The sequence below is a fragment of the Anguilla rostrata genome, chromosome 5 (genome assembly GCF_018555375.3).
Source record: "Anguilla rostrata isolate EN2019 chromosome 5, ASM1855537v3, whole genome shotgun sequence".
NCBI classification, from domain to species: domain Eukaryota; kingdom Metazoa; phylum Chordata; class Actinopteri; order Anguilliformes; family Anguillidae; genus Anguilla; species Anguilla rostrata.
Window position 1 is genome coordinate 58,566,982 of NC_057937.1, and position 24,683 is coordinate 58,591,664.

General features: G+C 42.4%; 2 protein-coding genes across 2 annotated transcripts in view; both read left to right on the forward strand.

Moving 5' to 3' along the window:
- The window catches only part of LOC135256180 (uncharacterized), a 60,096-nt gene extending 41,513 nt beyond the window's left edge, over positions 1-18,583 (forward strand). Inside the window, exon 19 of the mRNA XM_064338024.1 lies at positions 17,917-18,583. Within this exon, the coding sequence (XP_064194094.1) occupies positions 17,917-18,110 (194 nt within the window). The 3' untranslated portion in view covers positions 18,111-18,583. The remainder of the gene's footprint in view (positions 1-17,916) is intronic.
- A 1,126-nt stretch (positions 18,584-19,709) lies between these two features.
- The window catches only part of LOC135256181 (N-lysine methyltransferase setd6-like), a 7,508-nt gene continuing 2,534 nt past the window's right edge, over positions 19,710-24,683 (forward strand). The window contains exons 1-9 of the mRNA XM_064338025.1: positions 19,710-19,927; positions 20,937-21,032; positions 21,370-21,514; positions 21,793-21,934; positions 22,146-22,340; positions 22,669-22,818; positions 23,466-23,611; positions 23,872-24,014; positions 24,637-24,683. Coding sequence (XP_064194095.1) covers positions 19,901-19,927; positions 20,937-21,032; positions 21,370-21,514; positions 21,793-21,934; positions 22,146-22,340; positions 22,669-22,818; positions 23,466-23,611; positions 23,872-24,014; positions 24,637-24,683 — 1,091 coding nt within the window. The 5' untranslated portion in view covers positions 19,710-19,900. The remainder of the gene's footprint in view (positions 19,928-20,936; positions 21,033-21,369; positions 21,515-21,792; positions 21,935-22,145; positions 22,341-22,668; positions 22,819-23,465; positions 23,612-23,871; positions 24,015-24,636) is intronic.

The window sequence follows — 24,683 nt, forward strand, 5'->3', positions numbered from 1 at the left end:
TGCACATTTCAAATAATAAATACGACATTGAGAAAAAACAGAAGAAAGACTGAATATCAACTCGCGAATTGCCTGCTGCTCGCAAAGAAGCCTACCGTTTAATTTATTTATTTAGACATTGGCAGATGAGAAGAGTTTTAGTAACGCTGACCTATAAAACGCTATTACAAAAGCAAAATCAGACATGTTATACATCGTTAGAAAGCTTATAATCTCACCTACTGAATAAATGAACTGTCAATCAAGCCAAATTGGACTAAGAAGAACGACAACGCTGTACGCAACAGGTGTGGTATTACGCACAGCTATTTTTGAAAAATCCGACATTTCACAAACGGATTATCCAAGACAATATATGGCCACTCATTCGCAAAAGGGACATCTCTACGCGTAAAACCAATGGTAAGATTGTATATCTATTCAATGTGTAGTCCCAGATATTGAGTGTAGAATGACGTGGTAATTAAAAAAAAAAGTTAGTCTCGCTTATTTGTCATTCAGTTAGCAGCGTTTTCACTGCTGTATTGGCATATTTTAGGGCTAATGTCGGGTTCATCTTGTTGCTACGGAATATTGCATTACATTACAGGCATTTGGCAGACGCTCTTATCCAGAGCGATGTACAACAAAATGTATAACCATAACCAGGAACAAGTGTGTCGAAAACCCTAGAGGGCAGTAGCCTATCGTTCTAAGTGCAGGGAACAACCGCATTGTTCAACTTAAACCCTGTAGGTTACACTGATTAACACTAACACAGACAAGAACAGCAACAACGCAGTCCATGCACAAATACAAGCAATAGTTAAGACGAGTTAAGTCACCTACGAAACAACTACATAGTTACAACCCCAAGCATGCAGTCAATTTAGAGATTAAATTGAGAATACGATTTCTCTCAGCATAATGACGGATTTAAAGACTAAACGAACTCACCCGATATTGTCTTCAAACGGACCGTATTATTTATCTAGACATTGGCAGACTACAGCATAAATTGCGTCTTTTGTTTATATTCAATATTAGTAATTGCAGCGAGAAACTGCAGCTCTAGGTCGTTATGTTATGGTAGCAACGGAACGAAGGACTATATATGCATTAGGCTACCGTTATTATTTAATTATACCAGCGTGTTTTCGCGCGTTTGCACAGAAACTCAGAACTCATAAATAAAATGGTTTAGCTGTTTTCAGCATAATGACGGATTTAAAGAGTAACGAACTCACCTGTTATTGTCTTCAAATGGATCCATGTCAAAGAAAAGTAGTGATTCATCCTCTCAAAGCTTTACCGTAGCGTATTATTTATGTAGACATTGGCAGAGTACAGTATAAATTGCGTCTTTTGTGAATATTCAATGTTAGAAATTGCAGCGAGAAACTGCAGCTGTAGACACAAGATAGTCTGTTATGTTATGGTAGCAACGGAATGAAGCGGACTATGTATGTATTACCGTCATTGTTTTATTAAAACAGCGTGTTTTCGCGTTTGCACAGAAACTCAAAAACTACCAATAAAATGGTTTAGCTTTTTCTCACCATAATGACAGATTTAAAGACTTAACGAACTCACCCGAAACTGTCTTCAAATGGATCCATGCCAAAGAAAAGTAATTATTCGTCATCTCAGAAAGGTTTTACTGAAAAACTTTGGGTAGCCTATCCTAGCATGCACGCTAGGTGGCACTGTCAGACCGTGCTTTCACTGCTAAAAACTAGACCCTACGGTGTCGGATTCCTTGCGTCGCCATGGTAGTCCCTTGCCGTAAAGAAGTTTACTCGATGTCGTAACCGTTTAGATTTGGAGCTCCAGCTTGTTAAATATATTTCTGAAATTGAACAGTTGTAAACAAAATAATCTTTAAAACAGGTCTTTCACCTTTAAATAGATTTAAAAACAGCATATTGTAATAACAATACAGCATCTATCTATAATGAAATATTTCCAAATTGGAACACCTATTGCTACTGAAGTGAACTGAATCAAAGCTTGCGCTGTATCAGGGAAGAGAATGCACAAGCGCAGGTCACCTCACTTGGCAACCTTAGTTGCTACTGCCATCTAGCGAAGATTCTGACAAACTACACTTTTCATCCTCTAAATCAGTAATGCGGGAGACACATTTCCTGGCTTTTACATTTGACGCAGAACTACCGAACGTCGGAAAATTCAAATACGAAACCGTTTTTTTTTTTTTTTTTTTTTTTTAAGTACCGAGAAAGTGTTGAAGTTTTGGTATACCGTGCAACACTACGTCAGACACATATTCCAATCCATTGCTCAGCTTAGCAGAGAATGGACATTTCAGAGCGCCACAGAGACAGATAGAATAATAACACATAAATACACATTTCAAATAATAAATACTACATTGAGAATAAACGAAAAAAAGAAGACAAATATCAACTCGCGATCTGCGTATTGGGCGCAAAGTACCGTTTTATTTATTTAGACATTGGCAGATAAGAAAAAATTCGGTTATGCTGACCTATAAAACGCTATCCCAAAAGCAAAATCAGACATGTTATACATCGTTAGAAAGCTTATACTCTCACCTACTGAATAAAAGAATTGTCAAATAGCCAAATCGCACTGGCCCTAAGCAACAGGTGTGGTATTACGCACAGCTGTTTTTGAAGATAGTCGACCCAGTCGTCACATATGCGCATATTTTTCACAAACGGATTGTGCAAGACAATATATGACCACTCAGTCGCAAAAGGGACATCTCTACGCGTAAAACCAATGGTAAGATTCTATATATATTCAATGTTTAGTCCCAGATATTGACTGTAGAATGACGTGGTATTTTTTTAAAAAACTTTGTCTCGTTTATTTCGTTATTCAGTGAGCAGCGTTTTTACTGCTGTATTGGCATATTTTAGGGCTAATGTCGGGTTTATCTTGTTGCTACGGAATATTGCATTACATGACATTACATTACAGGCATTTGGCAGACGCTCTTATCCAGAGCGACGTACAACAAAATGTATAACCATAACCAGGAATAAGTGTGCCGAAAACCCTAGAGAGAAATAGCGTTCCAAGTGCAGGAAACAACCGCATAGTTCAACTTGGACCCAGTAGGTTAAACTGATTAACGCTAACACAAACAAGAACAGCAACAACGCAGTCTATGAGAACATTCAAGCAATAGTTAAGACGAGTTAAGACTAAGTCACCTACGGAACAACTACCTAGTTACAACCCTAAGCTTACAGTCAATTTAGAGATTAAATTGAGAATACAATTTCTCAGCACAATGACGGATTTAAAGACTAAACGAACTCACCCGATTTTTTCTTCAAATGGACCGTATTATTTATTTAGACACTGGCAGACTACAGCATAAATTGCGTCTTCTGTTTATATTCAATAGTAGTAATTGCAGCGAGAAACTGCAGCTGTAGGTCGTTATGTTATGGTAGCAACGGAACGAAGCGGACTATATATGTATTAGGCTACCGTCATTGTTTCATAATACCAGCGTGTTTTCGCGCGTTTGCACAGAAACTCAGAACCTATCAATAAAATGGTTTAGCTGTTTCTCAGCATAATGACAGATTCAAAGACTAAACGAACTCACCCGGTACTGTCTTCCAATGCATCCCGACGGTCAGACCGTCCCCTCACTGATAAAAACTAGACCCTATGGCAATAGTTAAGACGAGTTAAATCACCTACGAAACAACTACCTAGTTACAACCCTACATTTACAGTCGATTTAGAGATTAAATTGAGGATACCATTTACAGCATAAATTGCGTCTTTTGTTTATATTCAATAATCGCGCGTTTTCACAGAAACTCACAACCAATAAATAAAATGGTTTAGCTGTTTCTCAGCATAATGACAGATTCAAAGACTAAACGAACTCACCCGATACTGTCTTCAAATGGATCCATGCCAAATAAAAGTAATTATTCATCCTCTGAGAAAGCTTTTACTAAGAAATTTGGGTAGCCGATCTTAGCATGCACGCTAGGTGGCAGTGTCAGACCGTGCTTTCACTGAATAAAACTAGCGTCGCCACGGTTGTCGCTTGCCGTAAAGAAGTTTACTCGATGTCGTAATCGTTTGGATTTGGAGCTCCAGCTTTTCCGCACCCCACCTAATGAAAAAGTCCAAATGGTGTGCAAACCATACGGCGGACATAGGTGCTCCCAATAGGAAAGTTGTAGAGCACATTCAGATGCATCAGTCGATTAAGTTTTGTGTTGATCTGACTTACGGTGTGGGAGTTATGACCTTTTAAACTATGATCCTTTGTTATAGCGCCACCATCTGGCCGACATAGGTGATTTTTAGTGCCTGGGTAGTGGGGTGCCATAGGAACCCACCTACCAAATTTGGTTGGTCTACAGCTTATGGTTGCTGAGCCTCAGACATTTTTGAGGAGAAACTGCCACGCCCCAACTAAAAAGTCTAAATGGCGGGCAAACAATATGGCGGACATAGGTGGGCCCAATGGCAAAGTTGTAGAGCACGTTCAGATGCATAGGTCGATGAAGTTTTGTGTTCATCTAACTTATGGTGTGGGAGTTATGGGCTTTACGCGTACCCTTTGTTATAGCGCCACCATCTGGCTGACTTGCGTGCTTTTTAGTGCCTGAGTAGTGGGGGGCCATAGGAACCCACCTGCCAAATTTGGTTGCTCCAGGACTTATGGGTGCTGAGCCTCAGACACTTTTAGCGGAGAAAATAATAATAATAATCCTAACAGATACAATAGGGTTCCACCAGCTTCGCTGCTTGGACCCCTAATAATAATCCTAACAGATACAATAGGGTTCCACCAGCTCGCTGCTTGGACCCCTAATTAAGCCGCAAGCGGCGTTGGAAGGGGTCCAAGCATTGGCAGCATCGCGCCCCCTATGGAGCGATTTTAAAATGGCTTTGTCCTCATGATCATATGCCTTCACCCAACATATCTACTGAATATCGTGATGATCGTATGAAATATTGATGACTTATGGCCAATTTTGTGCTAAGAGACGCTGTCGGATGACTTAGTTACGTCCCATGGATGTGTCCTGGCCGCTTCCTGTAAAGGCTTTTACTATGTCGTAACACTTAGATGGCATGTCGTAACACTTAGATGGTCCGGCGGTATGCACAGCTGCAGTGTTTCTGCGCCGCAACTAAAAAAGGCGTCACTAGTGTTGTCACGATACCAAAATTTTGACTTGATACCGATACCAGGTGTAGTATCACGATAATTGATACTGAAACGATACTGATTCAATACTCGGTACCTAACGATACTGAAAATACCTTAATAGATCAGAAACATAATGTCCACAAGGGATGAACTCATTTTCGAATTCACGGTTTATTAAAACCCTGTTTAATACCAACCTTTAAGTTGAAGCCTGTTCAACATATCAATAAGCATAGGACTATAGTGTTACAGCACTAAACCATAGAAAACTATATTAAATATATTTCAAAAATCAAACAATTGTAAAGTGAATTATCTGTAAACAGGTCTTTTACTTTAAAATATATCTAAAAACAGCACATTTCAATAACAATACAGCATCTTCCTATAATAAAATATTTACAGATAAGAACAGGTATTGCTACTGAAGTGAACTGAGTCTAAGCTTGCGCTGAATCAACCACGAAAAATGCACAAGCACAGGTCACCTCACTTGCCACCCTTAGTTGCTACTGCCATCTAGCGAAGATTCTGACAAATCATAACTTTTCATCCTCTCAATCGGTAATGCGGGAGACACATGTCCCTGGCTTTTACATTTGACGCAAAACTACCGAACGTCGGAAAATTCTAATACCGAACCGTTTCTTTTTTTTTTTTTTTTTTAAGTACGAAAAGTGCTGAAGTGTCGGTGTACTGTGCAACACTATGTCAGACACATATACCAATCCATTGCTCAGCTTAGCAGAGAATGCACATTTCAGAGCGCCTCAGAGACAGATAGGATAATAATACATATTTCATATAGCCTAATAAATACGACATTAAAAAAACGAAACGAAAAATCAACTGGACATTCCTGCTAGCATGCGTGCTGCGCAAGAATCCCTTATTATTTATTTAGACATTGACGGACTACAGCATTTGCGTCTTTTGTTTATATTCAATAGTAATTGCAGCGAGAAACTGCAGCTGTAGACACAAGAAAGTTTGTTATATTATGGTAACAACGGAATGAGGCGGACTACATATATAGGCTATATTTACCGTCATTGTTTTATTATACCAGCGTGTTTTCGCGCGTTTGCAGAGAGAAACTCAATTACTATCAATATAAATGGTTTAGCTATTTCTCAGCATAGCCTAATGACGGATGGAGATGGGACGAAAATAATTTTCAACCGTCCACCACATTTTAGCAACGTTCCAACACTCTCGTCATCACTGTTCCATGGGTCACAAAACTATTACACTAACGCTTACATTGCAGTGTGAAAAATCCACATTATATAATACGACTAACCTATTTAAAGACACCCAATTTCAAAAAGAACGTATATAACGAAAAGAACGTATATAACCGAAATATTTTGAGCAGTAATACTTACATAGCAACATGACATTTATCTGTGTTTAGAAGCCTAGTATAGAGACAGAAAATCAATGACAAAGTCCTATCCGCTTCTGTTTTGCGCCAGAAAACGATTTCAGATAGGTCTATCAGCAAAGAAATTGCTTAGCTAAGCCCTGAAGTCCTCAATAATAATAGTACTCTACAAGAATTATGAAAATCGTTGACAACGTTTAGTTAGGTGAATCGTCTTTTATGCTACGCCACAGTGAATGCGATAAGAAAATATTCCGTTGCGCTGAACTATAAAACGCTATTCCAAATGAAAAATCATGCATGTTATACATCGTTAGAAAGCTTATACTCTCACCTACTGAATAAATGAACTGTCATTCAAGCCAGATTGTACGAAAAACGGCGACAACGCCGTAAGCAACAGGAATCACAAACGGATTGTCCAAGACAATATATGACCACTCAGTCAAAAAGGGACATCACTACCTCAGACACATATTCCAATCCATTGCTCAGCTTAGCAGAGAATGCACATTTCAGAGCGCCACAGAGACAGATAGAATAATAACACATGAATGCACATTTCAAATAATAAATACGACATTGAGAAAAAACGACACAATAAACGAGTTATCAAGTCGCCACCTACGCGCAGAGCAGCCGACCGTTTTATTTATTTATTGACAGATGAGAAGCAACAGGAATCACAAACGGATTGTCCAAGACAATATATGACCACTCAGTCGCAAAAGGGACATCTCTACGCGTGAAACCAGTGGTAAGATTGTATAATTATTCAAAGTTTAGTCCCAGATATTGAATGTAGAATGACATGGCATAATTTTTAAAAAAAACTTTGTCTCGTTTATTTCGTTATTCAGTGAGCAGCGTTTTCACTGCTGTATTGGCATATTTCAGGGCTAACGCCGGGTTTATCTTGTTGCTACGGAATATTACAGTAGCCTACATTACAGGCATTTGGCAGACGCTCTTATCCAGAGCGACGTACAACAAAGTGTATAAACATAACCAGGAATAAGTGTGCCGAAAACCCTAGAGAGAAATACCGTTCCAAGTGCAGGGAACAACCGCATAGTTCAACTTGGACCCAGTAGGTTAAACTGATTAACGCTAACACAAACAAGAACAGCAACAACGCAGTCTATGAAAACATTCAAGCAATAGTTAAGACTAAGTCACCAACGGAACAACTACCTAGTTACAACCCTAAGCTTACAGTCAATTTAGAGATTAAATTGAGAATACGATTTCTCTCAGCACAATGACGGATTTAAAGACTAAACGAACTCACCCGATATTGTCTTCAAATGGACCGTATTATTTATTTAGACATTGGCAGACTACAGCGTAAAATGCGTCTTTTGTTTATATTCAATATTAGTAAATGCAGCGAGAAACTGCAGCTGTAGGTCGTTATGTTATGGTAGCAACGGAACGAAGCGGACTATATATGTATTGGACTACCGTCATTGTTTCATTATACCAGCGTGTTTTCGCGCGTTTACACAGAAACTCAGAACCTATCAATAAAATGGTTTAGCTATTTCTCAGCATAATGACTGATTTAAAAATTAAACGAACTCACCCGGCACTGTCTTCCAATGCTTCCCGTCTGACCGTCCCCTCACTGATATAAACTAGACCCTACGGCAATAGTTAAGAAGAGTTAAGTCACCTACGAAACAACTACCTAGTTACAACCCTGAGCTTACAGTCGATTTAGAGATTAAATTGAGGATACGATTTACAGCATAAATTGCGTATTTTGTTTATATTCAATATTATTAAATGCAGCGAGAAACTGCAGCTGTATGTCGTTATGTTATGGTAGCAACGGAACGAAGCGGACTATATATGTATTACCGTCATTGTTTTATTATACCAGCATGTTTTCGCGCGTTTGCACAGAAACTCAAAACATACCAATAAAATTGTTTAGCTTTTTCTCACCATAATGACAGATTTAAAGACTTAACGAACTCACCCGATACTGTCTTCAAATGGATCCATGCCAAAGAAAAGTAATTATTCATCCTCTCAGAAAGCTTTTACTAAGAAACTTTGGGTAGCCGATCTTAGCATGCACGCTAGGTGGCAGTGTCAGACCGTGCTTTCACTGATAAAAACTAGCGTCGCCATGGTTGTCGCTTGCAGTAAAGAAGTTTACTCGATGTCGTAATCGTTTGGATTTGGAGCTCCAGCTTTTCCGCACCCCACCTAATGAAAAAGTCCGAATGGTGTGCAAACCATATGGCGGACATAGGTGCTCCCAATAGGAAAGTTGTAGAGCACATTCAGATGCATCAGTCGATGAAGTTTTGTGTTGATCTGACCTACGGTGTGGGAGTTATGGCCTTTTAAACTATGATCCTTTGTTATAGCGCCACCATCTGGCCGACATAGGTGATTTTTACTGCCTGGTTAGTGGGGTGCCATAGGAACCCACCTACCAAATTTGGTTGGTCTACAACTTATGGTTGCTGAGCCTCAGACATTTTTGCGGAGAAAACTGCCACGCCTCAACTAAAAAGTCTAAATGGCAGGCAAACAATATGGCGGACAAAAGTGGGGCCAAAGGCAAAGTTGTAGAGCACGTTCAGATGCATATGTCGATGAAGTTTTGTGTTGATCTGACTTATGGTGTGGGAGTTATGGCCTTTTACGCAAAACCCTTTGTTATAGCGCCACCATCTGGCCGACGTACGTGGTTTTTAGTGCCTGAGTAGTGGAGGGCCATAGGAACCCACCTGCCAAATTTGGTTGCTCCAGGACTTATGGTTGCTGAGCCTCAGACACTTTTAGCGGAAAAAAATAAGAATAATAATCCTAACAGATACAATAGGGTTCCACCAGCTTCGCTGCTTGGACCCCTAATAATCCTAACAGATACAATAGGGTTCCACCAGCTTCGCTGCTTGGACCCCTAAAAAACTGGGGAGGCTGACATTCGCGTGTGACACTGGCCTACAGAAGAGACCTTTTTTACGTTGACACCGAATTCAAGAAAGGATTACAGTAAGAGGACTGTTTTGGAAGCCATTTGCCAACGCTGAAGGAAAAACGGACTTGAAGGCACGGAACGGACCACGTACATTTGTGAGTATGAAATATTTATGTATGTAATATTGTAGAGGAATAGTTACGAAAATTGTGTAATGTAAAATACAAGTGGCTAGAATTGAGTGTACATGTGTACAGTGTTCTAGGTAGGGGCTTGTATAAAGTTGCACAGACCTTGGACAACTTCAAGTACCAAAAGTTTGTTTGTCCATTGTACAGGAGTTTAGGAATGGCAGTGAATGGTTGGAAATCGTGGGCCGCTAGGTGGTTGGCCAAACATTGTAAGGAAGTGGATGTTGTTGAATATCTTCAGACTGCTTGTGAAGAGCGCAATGAACATGAGAAAAATGAGAAAACGAGACAGGCTAACTGTGTGATGGCTATGGTCCAAACAATTAAGTTTTTGACCGATAAAGTTGTAGAGGTTCCTAAATTGCGAGGTGAAGTTGAAAGTTTGAATAAAGCACTGGAGGTAAATTTAAGGAAATTGGAAGCATCTGTTGCAGAACGTATATTACATGCCACAACACACTTAGAATTTAGAAAAGAAATTTGCCAGTTGAGGGAGAAATTGAGTACCACAACTGCAGAATTGGTTAAAACGCAGGGACAGTTACGCGATGCTCAGGTGGCATATAAAGAGTTATGGAATGTGTCTGGGGATAATAAGGATAATGCGATTGTACAGAAGTTCAGGTCGCTGAAAGAAAAAATGGCAAAGCAAAAACTTGCAAATACCATAATGAAACGGCGAGTGGCAGTGATTTTAAGGACATTAGAGGAGCAGAGTGAGTCAGTATACAGTTCTGATGATGACGAATGGGAAGTCAGACAGACAAACTGCCAAACAGCTCCTTTGTTAGATGTGGATGATGAAAGAAGTGATAATGAAATTTTAGATGAGGAGCTGGCGTTTCATAGGCCTACTGGGGGACAGAATGTAATGCATCTATTACCAATTCACTTATTTCCAATTGCCGAAGGTTGGTTTCTAGTTCTACATCACAAAAAGCAACTAAATCAGTCGGGACAAAAAACACAAAAATCGCACCAATAATAACACGCAGAGTTCGTACAAGCGCAACACAAAATCCTGTCAATGGGGCTATCACATATGAATATGCAGATCAACAGGTGGATCGCAATCTTACACTTTCAGAGTTGATTACACTGCAACAACAACTTCCCACGTGGGACGGAGTTAGTGACCCGACCGCAGTTGTTGAAAAGGTGCAAACGCTGCAGCGAATACACTCGCTAACTGACAAGGACTGTTGTAAATTATTGCAATCTGTGCTCCCTACATCGGTTACTATTCCGTTAGAATTCATACAGGGTCAGGGAAACCCTGTTGTTTTCCCCAATCATGACGCAAGGTTAAGGCTAATGAGCGAGGCTGTGGGTTATCGCGTTATAGCTGACATGAATAAAATTCTTGAGTTTGTACCTAAGAAAGGGCAGCATCCCACTGATTTTCTTAGAACATTTGTGATTGTGTACAATCGAAACATAGGTGGAGGGAACAGAGCACTACTAACAGGTGACGATCCAATGTTTTGGAGTTTGGTAATCAATAAATATAAAGATCTCGTCTCGCCTACTTGCCAACATTTATTGTTACAGTTGAATAGAGAACTGGGTGTACAGCCAGTCAGACAGCACATAGGCAGGGATATCCAAGACTGTTTTACTGTGTGGAATGAGTCGCAACTCAGTTCACTGAGCCCTAAACAGAGCTCTAGAAAAAGGGTTGCTGTGCTAGCATCTAATAAGGGCCAGGCCAAATTTCATTGTTTTAACTGTGGGAAGCCAGGTCACATTCAGAATGAGTGTAGAAGCCCCCGTGTGTGTGCCAATTGCAAGCGTGTTGGCCATTCCAAGCGACACTGCTGGTCAAAAGGAGGAGGGATGGAAGGAAAAGGGCCAAAACAGCTGCGTGCACAGCAGCCTCAGACAGAACAGCCCCAGATTGAAGGCACTCTTACATACACAGACCTATTGTCTATGTTTAAGGCACATGCTGAGCAGAGCAGCCAGAAAGGCTCTGAGAATCCCTTTCACAGTCCAACCCCACATACAGTGACTTTCTAAATCGGGGATGCTTAAAAAAAAATAATAATAAAAATTTAAAAGGGGGAGGCTAGGAAGCAAACTGAGAAGGTTCATAAGAAGTTATGAACAAACTTGGTGAAACAAATTTGAAATTGGTGATGCAAAAGCGGGGTAGGGCAATACACTATTTCCGATATCATTGGGACCAATGCAAATTATATAACAAAGCTGAACTTGATACCAATGTCAATGTTTAAATGATTAAAACTGCATAAGAATATACACTCACACTTGGTCTTTCTCTCCCCTACAGAATTAATCGTGATGAGGACGAGGCTCCTGGTATTCAGGAACAGGTTGGAAGTCAGCACTAAGTGGGACATTCCTATCATATTCATAAACAACACACAATGTGTCAAGGACAATACACGCAGTTGATGTTGGATTCACTGAATGGACATCAGACAGGTGGAAAGATGGTGAAGCGTTCACAACAGAGGACACATGGAAAGTATCAAGTGAATCTTCATTTAGAACACACTTTTGAGGGTGGAAGACAGTTTCCAAGAATACAAGAATTCATTGTGACAGTAAAAGCACGTAATTGGACACATTATGATAACGCAATAACTAGTTGGGATGAGGGACAGGATAACCGGGGGAGATGGGCCGTGGAGCATGAATCTACATATTACCCTGGTCTAACAATGATGCATCTAAATTTATATGGTTAAAAATAAATTAATAATAATAATAATACATATATGTATGTTGTGAATAGACAATGCCAACCTCTAAAGGAATGGGAAGACTCAAGCAGTTGGACTGAAGCAAATGTCCTCCACTGCACCCTATTCCTAGAGAAGGCATCATTTTTGGACCAGAAGGAAAAAGAAAAAAAAAGGGTTTATAATATGATGTAAATATGGTATTCATGCATGCTGTTTATGATTGAGCTAATGTCATTGTCGTGTTTGATCAGTATAAGGGAATGGCTGAATCAACAGATTATTACATTCATACATGTTATGCATGAAAGTCATGCAATAATTATATCTATTAACTATAATGAACTGTCCACAGAGAGGAATGTTCATCCTTTAGAGGAAGTGGAGAGCGTGGTGGACCAGTGTCACTGGTGTATTCTGAGTCACCCCACAGGATTTCCATATGGTAATATAAGGTGTTAATCACCCCCTGGTTTCTGGTTTACACCAGCATACACTGTTCAGATGGAGAACATTCGTTTACCTACTACTGATGCCAGTGAGTCCAACAGCTTGGCCATGTGGGAGGATGCCTACCTGGTTCCTCAGTCAAATGTGTCAGGTCTTCATGCTCAGGTGAAGAAAGCTCTAATGGAGAGTGATTCAACACTACTCAGAACAAAAATGGAGGTGAGCTTGGCCCAGGCAGAGGCCACAGTCCTGAAGCGACAAGGATGCTCTGATGAAAACACATTTTTGGAACTGGATATTCCTGGCAATTGTAGGTCTAATAGTAATTCATATCCCCAATGATCAAACACAGTGTTATTGCTGGCATAAACAGAAAAAGACAGTTGGAGAAAGTCATTGATAGAAATGAAACTGTGGGATGGCTCAGAAATAACCCCTGAATAATTTGTGGGTTTGTTTTAATTGTTATGTTTTCTTTTTTGTTTTTGCTTCATATTCTTTGCTTTACATACACCTTGGAATATAGAAGACTTTCTTATAAAAAAGAAAAAAAGTAGGGAATGTTGGAAAACATGGGAGCCACATTTTACCCTTCTGAGGTGTCTCACATTGTAGTGGGCCAGTTACAGATAGCATTGATTGTTTACCACCACACTCAGTTAAATTGACCTTTTAATCACACCCTTTGTGCTACATCCTCTACCCCCTTGCCCAGTCAAATTGTCTCACTTTGATATGCAGTACCATTGTGTGATATCCTCTACCCCCTACTTCAGTCCAACTCCCCCACACCTTGTTTCTTCCCCCCAATGTCTGATTACCTCCCCCCCCCCCTTTCCCCGTGATGTGTTTAAGATAACCATTTGGCCCTTTGTTTCCTTGAAGGAACATCACTGTCTCCGTCATTTGTTGGTTCTGTGTTTATCTGTACTTGGGTAACAGACCCACTAGTTCCTTTGCTACATTAAACGACCTATTTTGAAACGAAGACGTTCCTGCATTTATTTTTCTACTTACGAAAGTACGGCGGAATAAATCGAACTCTTAAAAATTCCACAGAGGATATTTCACACTAAGAATGCAAGCGTTCGTTGGTAGCTTAATAGTGGTTTTGTTTCATGCATCAGATATGCTGTGAAAGCTGGAACATACGGGATCTCTCAGTATTTCATTGCAAACTAAAAAAAGAGCAAATCCATTTTTGCTTTTTTGCCAAGACAATTGCATTTGTGGCATTTTATTTCTTCCTAAATTATATAAACAAATCTAATTTAGTATTGAAACACATTTAATCTAACACTGACATCAAACAATAGGATAGCATAAAACTTGCAATACCTGATTTGGGTCATTTTACTGCTATTTGTTGTGTTTTGTTTTATTTTGAACATTTTGGTCTAGAATAGCAAATTCCATGACCTTGATGTTTTATCTTGGTGAAACATTTTATGAGACTGATTAAATGAACTAACCACATAACACTGAGCAGCGTGTCACTAACACAAAGTAACCTTTGTTAAACGGTAGTACTGTCAACCTCTATACTTAGCATAATTATAATTTCATCTGATTAAGAATCATATATTATGAAAATGATTGTTTTCAATTATCTTATTTATATATTAATTATCAGAGTCAATAATATATATATCATTTTTTCAAACCATTGTCGTGTCTATGTTATTTCACTAAGTTGGGCTCTCCAGATGTACAGAATTCTGATTGGTTGTTGAACTTTATACATTCTGAATAAACCCCACCAAACATCACTACATAAGCATATGATTTGTTCCCATCTTCCATTACAAATGCAAGCTGTCGGAGCGCTATGGGAAGGTCTACAGCATCTATATTGGGAGCAAGCCAGCTGTGGTGCTCAACGGTCTGCAGGCAATGAAGGAAGCACTGGTCGCTCAGTCTGTGGAGTTTGCTGGACGACCCCAAGACCTGATGGCCAACCACATTGCAGGCAGCGAAGGTAATTCCTTGGTGTACACCTGTCGCACGGACAGTTAACCAGGGCAGTCATTCCACCCTTAACGGTGCGGTTAGCCCTCCTCCTCATTTAGGTTTTTTTGACCTCTGGGAAGATGTCCACGTTACGGAATCAACAGTTTTGTGTTAAAAAGACATTCCAGGAAGTGGTCTGGATTACTCGTGACAGGTGCATCCCCGCACTGCAGGTGTCATACTGGCTGATTATGGGCTCAGCTGGAAGAAACACCGGAGATTTGCCCTGATGTCCCTACATAACTTCGGCCTGGGGAAACGGTCCATGGAGCAGAGGATTCTGGGAGAGACTCTGCACATCAGCACATGCTTAGAGAGAAGTATCGGTAATGAACACTAGTCTGGTAATGAGCACTAGTCTGTAGCAAAGACTATACCAGTGGCCTCCAACCCTGGTCCTGGAGAGCTACAGGGTCTGCTGGTTTTTGTTTTCACCTTAAAATCAGCACCCAATTGAGACGCAAGACACCAGGTGAGTTGAGTGCTCTAATTGATCCATGAAGTGCAGAGTCACTATGAAAACCAGCAGACCCTGTAGCTCTCCGGGACCAGGGTTGGAGACCACTGGACTATAATAATGGGCCATATTTACGAAGGTGATGGTGACGACTGGTATTAATCGTCTCTTGACAGGAAAATCCATGGATCCTCAGCATCTGTTCTGCAGCGCTACGTGCAACATAATATGCTCCATCATGTTTGGGTCTCGGTACGAATATGAGAATGAACGCTTTCAGGCCATGCTCAGTATGATGCAGGAGAATTCGAAGATTACCAACGGACCCTGGACTATGGTAACAGCGTTACATCAGGGCATCACATTCATAACGCAGTATTTATTTAAAACAATTAATTTTGAAAACAGTTTTACACTGAAAGGATGAATTTCCATACATAGCAAATGGGGTTTCGCTCTGAAGTTTAAAGCGTGTGTCGACATACACCCAAACTCGCAGTTACCGCCTCAGTGTGGAAATTATCATCTGCCAAAGTGCTTTTCAAACACAATAACTGATTGGTGGTTGGGAAAGAGACTATTCACGAAGGAAGACGAATGCGCCATCAGCGATGGTCAGATTCCCGACCAATCGAAACTATGGAATGGGGGCGGCAAAACTGATTGAGTCACACCGGAATGTCGACAGGCTCCCTTCTCCTTGCAGTTATACGACACAGTGCCCCTGTTCCGGAACCTGCCCCTGCCATTCCGGAGGATCTTTCGGAACTACAGCAACGTGCGGGAGCACGTTCTGGGCATCGTGAGCCAGCAGGAGAAATCCTGGGTTTCCGTGGAGACGAGGCACCTCATCGACTGCTACCTGAATGAAATGGAAAAGGTGCGACCGCACACATCCTTACCCATGGCATTCAGGGGTGCAGTGGGGACACCTTTTCTGCCATGTTTTCAACTGTACAGTGCCCTCCGTAATGTTTGGGACAAAGACTTTTTTTTTCTCTTCTTGATTTGGCTCTGTAGTCTACATTTTTAGATTTGTAATCAGACAATTCACATGTGGTTAAAGTGCAATTTCTCTGATTTTATTACAGGGTAGTATTCAACATGTGAATAGTACGATTACTAATCAAAAATTGTGGAGTACAGAGCCAAATCAACATAGGTCTGTCCCAAACATTATGGAGCTCACTGTACATTCCAATACCTTTAAATTGTTTCTGTAGTATGCATTTTGAAAATGTTTTGTGCACACTGTTTGGAAAGCACTGTATAAATAATGTAATTATTAATAAATTAATTCTAAACTAAGGATTTTTTCCCCCTTTTTTTCAGCAAGGTGACAGCAATATTTGCTTTCACAAAAGCCAGATGGTTGCCCTCCTTCTGGACCTCCTCTTTGCCGCAACAGACACCACCTCCAACACACTGCGCACCACCCTCTTGTATCTGATGACTCACCCACACGTGCAGGGTAAGCTGCGGACTTCAGGTTTTTACCAAACATTAACAAACACCCTGTTTCTGAAATGACAGTCCTCGAGGGGCTGAGAACTGCTGAACTGCTGGTTTTCCAACCCTCTCTTTGGAGTCAGGTGGGAAGACTGTCTGGCCAATCAGTAGCACTAATTGCTCAGTTAATTAACTGGGGGAGTTGGAGGGGGAGGGGAGGGGGGGGGGGGATTCAAGGACCAGATTTGAGTATCATTCTTTAATGTGTTAGGGAAACACAACTTCAGAGATGTCTCCCAGCTCAGTGACATGTGCCATCTCTGCCTGTGGTCTCCAGAGAGGTGTCAGAAGGAGATCGACGAGGTGCTTGGGGAGAAGGAGCACGCCTCTTTCGAGGACAGACACATGATGCCCTACACACAGGCCATGATCCACGAGGCTCAGCGAGTCGCAGACACGGTGCCGCTCAGCGTCTTCCACACCACCACCAAAGACACACGGCTGATGGGCTACGACATCCCCAAGGTGAGGCCACCAAGCATCCTTTTAGCCTGTTTCAAAAAGCTACTAGACGAAGAAAGGAGTCGTAGGCAGAATGGCATTGAGTATAAGACTACACACTGCTCGCTTTACCCCCCCCCCCCCCCCCCCCATCTCCTCGGCTTTGCAACCTCACAACCATTCCACTTCTCGCCCTCCCCGGCGTCAACTCTATTGTTTCTCTCCATTCTTGCCTCAGGGAACCGTCATCATCCCCAACCTGTCCTCCGTGCTGAGTGAGGAAAGCCAGTGGAAGTTTCCCCACGACTTCAACCCCTCCAACTTCCTGAACGATCGGGGAGAGTTTGTGAAGCCAGAGGCCTTCAAAGCCTTCTCTGCAGGTACAGGAAGACTCAAGACGCTTCCCGTCACGCCATAGACACACAGGCCCCAGTATCATTACCCACTGAAGCTGTGCTCTGTCTGTATGTGCGTGTGAATACGATCCATAAAATGGCAGGGTTCCTTGGCGCAACAAGTTTGGGAACACGGCCCCCTACCTCTCCTCCAGAACAGTGAAGGAACTGCCTTTGGGAATTGTAATGTTGGAACTTCATACATGTTTTGGTTTTGACAGTTTGGTGTGATACCGTGTGTGTGTGTGTGTGTGTGTGTGTTTCAGGGCCTCGGGTGTGTCTGGGAGAGGGTCTCGCTCGCATGGAGCTCTTCCTGATTCTCGTGACACTGCTACGCCGCTTCAAATTTGTCTGGCCCGAGGACAGCGGTGTGCCTGACTACACCCCTGTTTTTGGGGTCACCCAGGCACCCAAACCCTACAGACTGGGGGTCAGACTGAGGGAAAAGCCGGGGAAGTGATGCATGTTGGGATAGCTGGTGACGCAATATGTATATATAAATAACCTGGTCCCCACTCTAAAATTTAACAAGGAATTTGATCTTAATGAGACCCCCTTTTCTAGACCCCCATGTACGATTTAACAAAATATGCCAACTATCCACTGCTCTCTATACCAAACCAGTCAACAGGAATAGCCTTTTACACGCTGCAAGCGCACAACCCCCTCCCATCAAGAAGGGGCCTCCCTTATTCTCATATTCATGATTAAGACAGGCCACGGACAGCTTTATGAACACAGTTGTTTTTTTACTTCATGTTTTTTATTCATTTGTATTGTTATATTAAGTAAGCAGAAATTAGTTGGCTAACATTAACTAGCTAGCTATGTCAAGTAGAATGGATGGCTGAAGAAAGCACTTTAGGGCAGTTTTATAATTCCAGGCATCTACTACTATTTCTTAAAATGTTATACGTGTACAGGTCTTCAATCGCTAACATGTTTTGATTTATTCTTGGTTTTGTAATAGTTGAATAAAGTAATGTTCTACACTCAGAACTCATCAGAATAAACCATTTCAGAGTAATTTCTTTAAAAAAGTATCTCATGGGGGACCATGCCCCAAAACCCCGTCTCCTTATCTTATCTTTCCCTCTCCAACTCCCTTTTTCTTAAATTACAGCAATTTATCAATAATTATTCCTCGCCACCAAGGAAAAGCAATTCCAAGGTTAACCCTAACCCTAACCTCTAATTTCAAGCATTTTGAATCTCATTTCGCATTTTGAAATATGAAATGTCCGAAATTGGAAACATCTGCATGGGAGTCAATTGAGGACTGGAGGTTTTTTTTTACGAGTTTTTAGTATTCATTAATTCAGGCATCTGGCAACATTACATTACATTACATTACATTACAGGCATTTGGCAGACGCTCTTATCCAGAGCGACATACAACAAAGTGTATAACCATAACCAGGAACAAGTATGACGAAACCCCTAGAGAGAAGTACCGGTCCAAGTGCAGGGAACAACCGCATAGTTCAACTTGGACCCTGAAGGTTAAACTGATTAACACTAAACAACAAGAACGGCAACAACGCAGTCTATGGAAAAAATACAAGCAGTAGTTAAGACAGTTAATGCACCTAAGTCACCTACGAAACAGCTGCCTAGTTACAACCCTAAGCTTACAGTCATACATTGTAATCAGACCACACTTGAACAGTGATTCGATTTATATGGTCCACGTTGCACTGTTTGAAAAGGAGTTGCACTGTTTGAAAAATAAATTTTAAATAAATGAAAATAACAATGTTAATCCAAGAACGTTAAAGTTCTAAAAATGACAAAGTTGATAACCTGCACAGGCCCGAACACGTGCCCCATGTAAGTTCCATTAATGAGGAGCCCTCTGTAAAATGTAGGAGAAGATAATGGGGGTATACCACTTAGAAGTCTGAAAGTGGCACATGCTTCACGATTAAAGTACATGAAGTAAGTAGTTACCTTTAGTGGCTGATCCTAGATGGGTGCATCTGTAATATGTATACAGTGTGAGTTGCTGTTGTGCGGATGGGAGTTGAGCGGCTACGCTGGACGTAGATCAGGCATCAACGGAACAAAGAAAGAACGCTGAAGCTTCTGCGAGCACTCGGAAGTGTGGCACACAAACCACGTGTGAATCACCACGTGGTCTCGAGGTGATTTCTGTCAACACACAGAAAGCAAACTATTTAGCTAGAAACTTGGGTGGAAACCAATGCAAAGACAGAGTAAGAACTTGACAGGAAAAATACCGCTGTAGGAATGGCATCAGAAGCAAAAAGACCAAAGGTCTGTATGTGCTTTTTAAATGTTCTGATGTTACACTGACTGGAAAAGCGGCCATATGTCCTTGATTTTGTATGATCTAACATGATACAAAACACTGCTTCCCGAGCGGCTAGCTGGCTACATAGCTAGTTAGCCGTCATGACTTCGTAAAATGGTGTTATGGCTTCTTATCTTAAGACAACTGCCACTCAGCAGTTTAGATGCTTGGTAGATCTGGCTCGTTGATTACCCGTTTCGTTGGCTTCTTCGCTAGTGCTAGCTATTAACGTACTTGAAGTGTTTACTTAGGTGACAAATATCCTTGTCAAAGTAATCCACTCTCGGTACGTTACAAGACATTACGTTAGCTAGCTAGTGCAAAGAACGTCTTGCAGTGCGTGAGAACAGTGCATCTACCTGAGCTGTATGAGCGACAGTACTGCACCTGGCTATGAACATTCAACAACCAGGCAGTGTGTGTGCACCAAAAACGAGCTAACTTTGCAAACATAGTAACGTCACATACGTACAATTGCATGATAATCTTCTCACGTCATGACAAGCACCGTGTGGATGAAGCTGCAGGTGGAAAACCCAGGTTCAGAACGTAAAGCTCCTTCCCGGTATTTTGTTCCAACCACCCGGATTTTCTAATTGGCACAATTCTTCACACTGATTCTTCAGTCAGGAGGTAGAACTAATTAGTGAAATCAGCTGGCTGAGCTCATGGGTGGAAGAAACAGGTAGGACTTTTGCTTTCTGACCCCTGAACTTCCCACCTCTGGAGTTGATGACCAATTCAGTAATTCAGAGCCTTACATCTGGATAATCCATAATCTGTAAACTATCCTAGTAGTAAACAGCAATGGCTTTCCATCCATGAAGATTGATGTCATTAAAGCTCTTCTTATAGCCGTTCTAAATGCAACAGGCATTGCCTGTTGTTGCCCTATCCAATCAACCCAGTCCATATTCAGTGGCAGTGCTGTATGTATTCCGAAACCTTCAAGTATGTGTGTCGTCCATCAAGGTGGATGAAGATTCAACCTCAGACCTTTCGTCAGAGGATCCTCTCAAGAACTTCATGCGCTGGTGTGATAAAATTGGTCTGACGCTCAGTAACAAGGTAAGCAGGAGTTACAGTACCATCTACATTCAGTGATGTGAGTTTTGTTTTTTCCCTCAGAAAACCACAAACTCTTACTTTTTATTTAATTAGAAGCCTTTGTAATTCCAAGGATAGAAAGAGTTGTGATTTCTAAGATGCAAATACAGGTTCTTGTAATTCCTAGGGCAAATAATTTGAAATATTTTTATAAGTCTATATACAGTCATTATTGCATATGAAGTCTGGCCAGGGACCCCCTACGGTACCTTTAAGGACCCCTTGTTGAACACTGAGGCTCTGTGCGGTAGAAACCCTGGCAGTGCTAATTTGGAGCTTTGCGCCCCTCCCCTTACAGGTGTACCTGAGCCGAGAGGGCACGGTCGCGGAGTACGGCATGCTGGCCAGCGGGGACATCGAGGAGGGAGAGGTCGTCTTCTCCATTCCCCGGGCCGCTGTCCTGTTTCAGAGCACCACCAAGGTCAAAGCTGTCCTGGAGGAAGGTAAGGCTTAGTTTTCAGGTAGTGGATAGGCTTCTGTCTGTATTGTACCAAGCCGTCTCTTTCATGATAACTGTACTTTTGTTTAAGGAACTTTACCTGGTGCACTTTCGAAATGTACAGTATAGCAATAGAGGTGCTTGCGAGCACAGCTGAGAGAAGATGAATTCTCATTTTTAACCTGGACATGGGACCAGGTTTAATTGTTTCCCACAATGCAACGGTGCGTCTCAGACCCCTGTCTCAGGACACCTGCCGTGTTCTTCTCTGCTCTGCCCAAGCTAAGGCCTCTCTGGACAGCGCGTCCGGGTGGGTCTCTCTCCTTATGGCTCTGATGTGGGAGTACACCTCTCCCGAATCCTACTGGGGGCCCTACCTGTCCCTCTGGCCTGACTTCAAGGTCCTGGACCACCCCATGTTCTGGTGAGGGACACTGACATTTAATTCTTATTTCTGTGGTCTGTTTCAGTTGGAGAACCTCCGGGTTCAGTTCAACTCTAGATTACGATAATGACGTTTTTGTGGATAGTTGCATATGAAGTTGATGCTTCCCTTTGTGGGGCTCTGCTGTAAAGTGGCATCCTGATTGGTGTGTGGTGTCATTTCTCCTGTTCGTCCTGGGACGGGGAGGCAGGTCCGAAGAGGAGCGGGTTCGACTGCTCCAGGGCACGGGGGTTCCGGAGGCGGTGGACACGGACCTCGCCAACATTCGGAAGGAGTACAGCGACATCGTCCTGCCCTTCATGCGCCTGCACCCCGACCTGTGGGACCCCGAGAAGCACACGCTGCAGCTCTACACCAGCCTGGTGGCTTTCGTCATGGCCTACAGGTGACTACAAAGGGCCTCCCAAAAAACTACAACTCTCACAGTGCCCTCTCGCTGTTCTCAGGCTCCGTTTCATCAGACGATCGCAAATAAAGTTTCTCGTGTTCAGAAACGTTTTGTGCCCTGGCCTCACGCCTGATTTAATCAAACGTTGGTAACTCACAGATTCCAGCAAACATTTGACAGGTGCTGATGAATCGCACTTGATGTTAAATTTTGTGTATGTATGTTACAGTTCAAAACTCACTCCCTCGTCTTGCTGACTCTGACATTCCCACTCTTGGACACACTTGCTCTTTTCCTTATTCTCTCTCTCTCTCTCTCTCTGCAGTTTTCAGGAGCCTCTTCCGGAGGAGGATGAGGACGAGGTCGAGCAGGAGCCGAACTTCCCCATGATGGTGCCAATGGCCGACATGCTGAACCACGTGTCCAATCACTGCGTCCATCTGGAGTTCACGCCTGTGAGAGACACGCCCACATTGTCAGCACTTTCATACCCCCCCCACCATCTTGATGACATCAGCACTCACCCCTCAATATCAGCTGTGATTGGTGGTTTCAGTAATGAACACGGGGGAGTAAATGGAATAAGATAAAGGACCAAGGCAATATTCTGTGCTTAAAAAAATAATGTAACATATATATTACATGGCCAGTTCTAATGAACAGTTAAAATGTGTCAGTAAAACCTTCATCAGGGAGTGAAAGAGTGAAGTTTTACCAGACAGTCGGCTGCATCTTTGCCAAATAAAAGCTGTGATGCAAAATACATTGACTTCTCGGCATCATGCATTGGAATAAAACATGTTGAAATTATTTAATGATGTCATGGAAAGCATCATGCAATATTGTCCGGTAGACCTTCTCCTCCCTCTCGATCTGTCAGGTAGAGAAGTTTCTGTTTAATTAAGTAAAAACAATCACAAAACTCCCTGATGTTTGAAGAAGCCCATTTTCTCAGCCAGTAGGCTTGGTTTTGACTCACCTCAGGTGGGGATTTATAATTGGGGGGGGGGGAACTCCAGCAAGGGTTGTGAATGGCGGTTACCATGGTAACCTGGTATGACAGACGTGTCTTCCTGTCTCCATCCCCAGGACCTTTGAAGATGGTGTCGGTGCGACGCATAGCGATGGGGAGGAGGTCTTCAACACGTACGGAGAGATGGCCAACTGGCAGCTGCTGCACATGTACGGCTTCGCCGAGCCGTATCCCGGCAACAGCAACGATACCGCGGACATACCAATGTCCAACGTCTACAAAGCGGCCGTCCAAGGTGAAGGGGCTTGGAGAGTTTAGCGGGGTGATGTCAGGACACCACAGTGTGAATCAGGGGCACATTATTATTTTGTGTAAACACAAAAGTCCACATAATTTCAAATATATATATATATTTTTTGTTGTTTACATACTTGAGTTTGAAGGTAAACCAGTCTAGACACACGAGACTGGTATGCAGTCTGCAAACAAAAAAAAAAACTCTCGCCCTTGTGACACAGGCTGATAAAATTGCTTGTCCCTGTTGTCCCGGTGCAGCCACACAGAGCAGGGATGACCAGCGCCTCCTGGTGGACAAGTGGAGTATGCTGTGCGATATGGAGATGGTCGGGGAGAAGGGCGTGTTCATCTTCGGCCAATCAGGGGTGCTGACGGTCACGGAGCTGTACAACACGCTCAAGGTGCGAACGAATTATAAAATTTCCATTCATGCGTCATAAATGCTAGAGCACTTTTTCCCTGTTTGAAAGTCGCTACAGGGATGTGTGCTCCTGTTTTAATGTTGCTGCTGGGTCCGCCACTTAGCTCTAGTGTGCAGTCTTGGAGGGCCGCCGTATCTGCTGGCTTTTGCACTTAAGCGATTTAAGTCACTGATTGGCTAGAATCTGCTTCCAAAAGCCTAAAATTGGCCACCGATTGAAACCACAAAAACCAGCCAGATGGCGCAGCGTGAGGCTAACACAATACGATACACGCCTGGTCCCGATCACGGCTGGTGTGGGTGCTCATCACGGCTGGTACAGAAAACATATGGTGCTGAACACACCTGGTGCTGAATACAGCGGGTGCTGAATATGCCTGTTGCTGAACACACTGGGTGCTAAACGCACCTGTTGCTGGACAGACTGGGTGCTGAATATGCCTGTTGCTGAACACACTGGGTGCTGAACACGCCTGTTGCTGGGCACACTGGGTGCTAAACATGCTTGGTGCTGAACACACTGGGTGCTGAATATGCCTGTTGCTGAACACACCTGGTGCTGAACACACTGGGTGCTGAACACGCCCGTTTGCTCCCTCCAGATCCTCAGCATGCCGTCGGAGGAGTTCGAGGAGTGGAAGGAGAACGA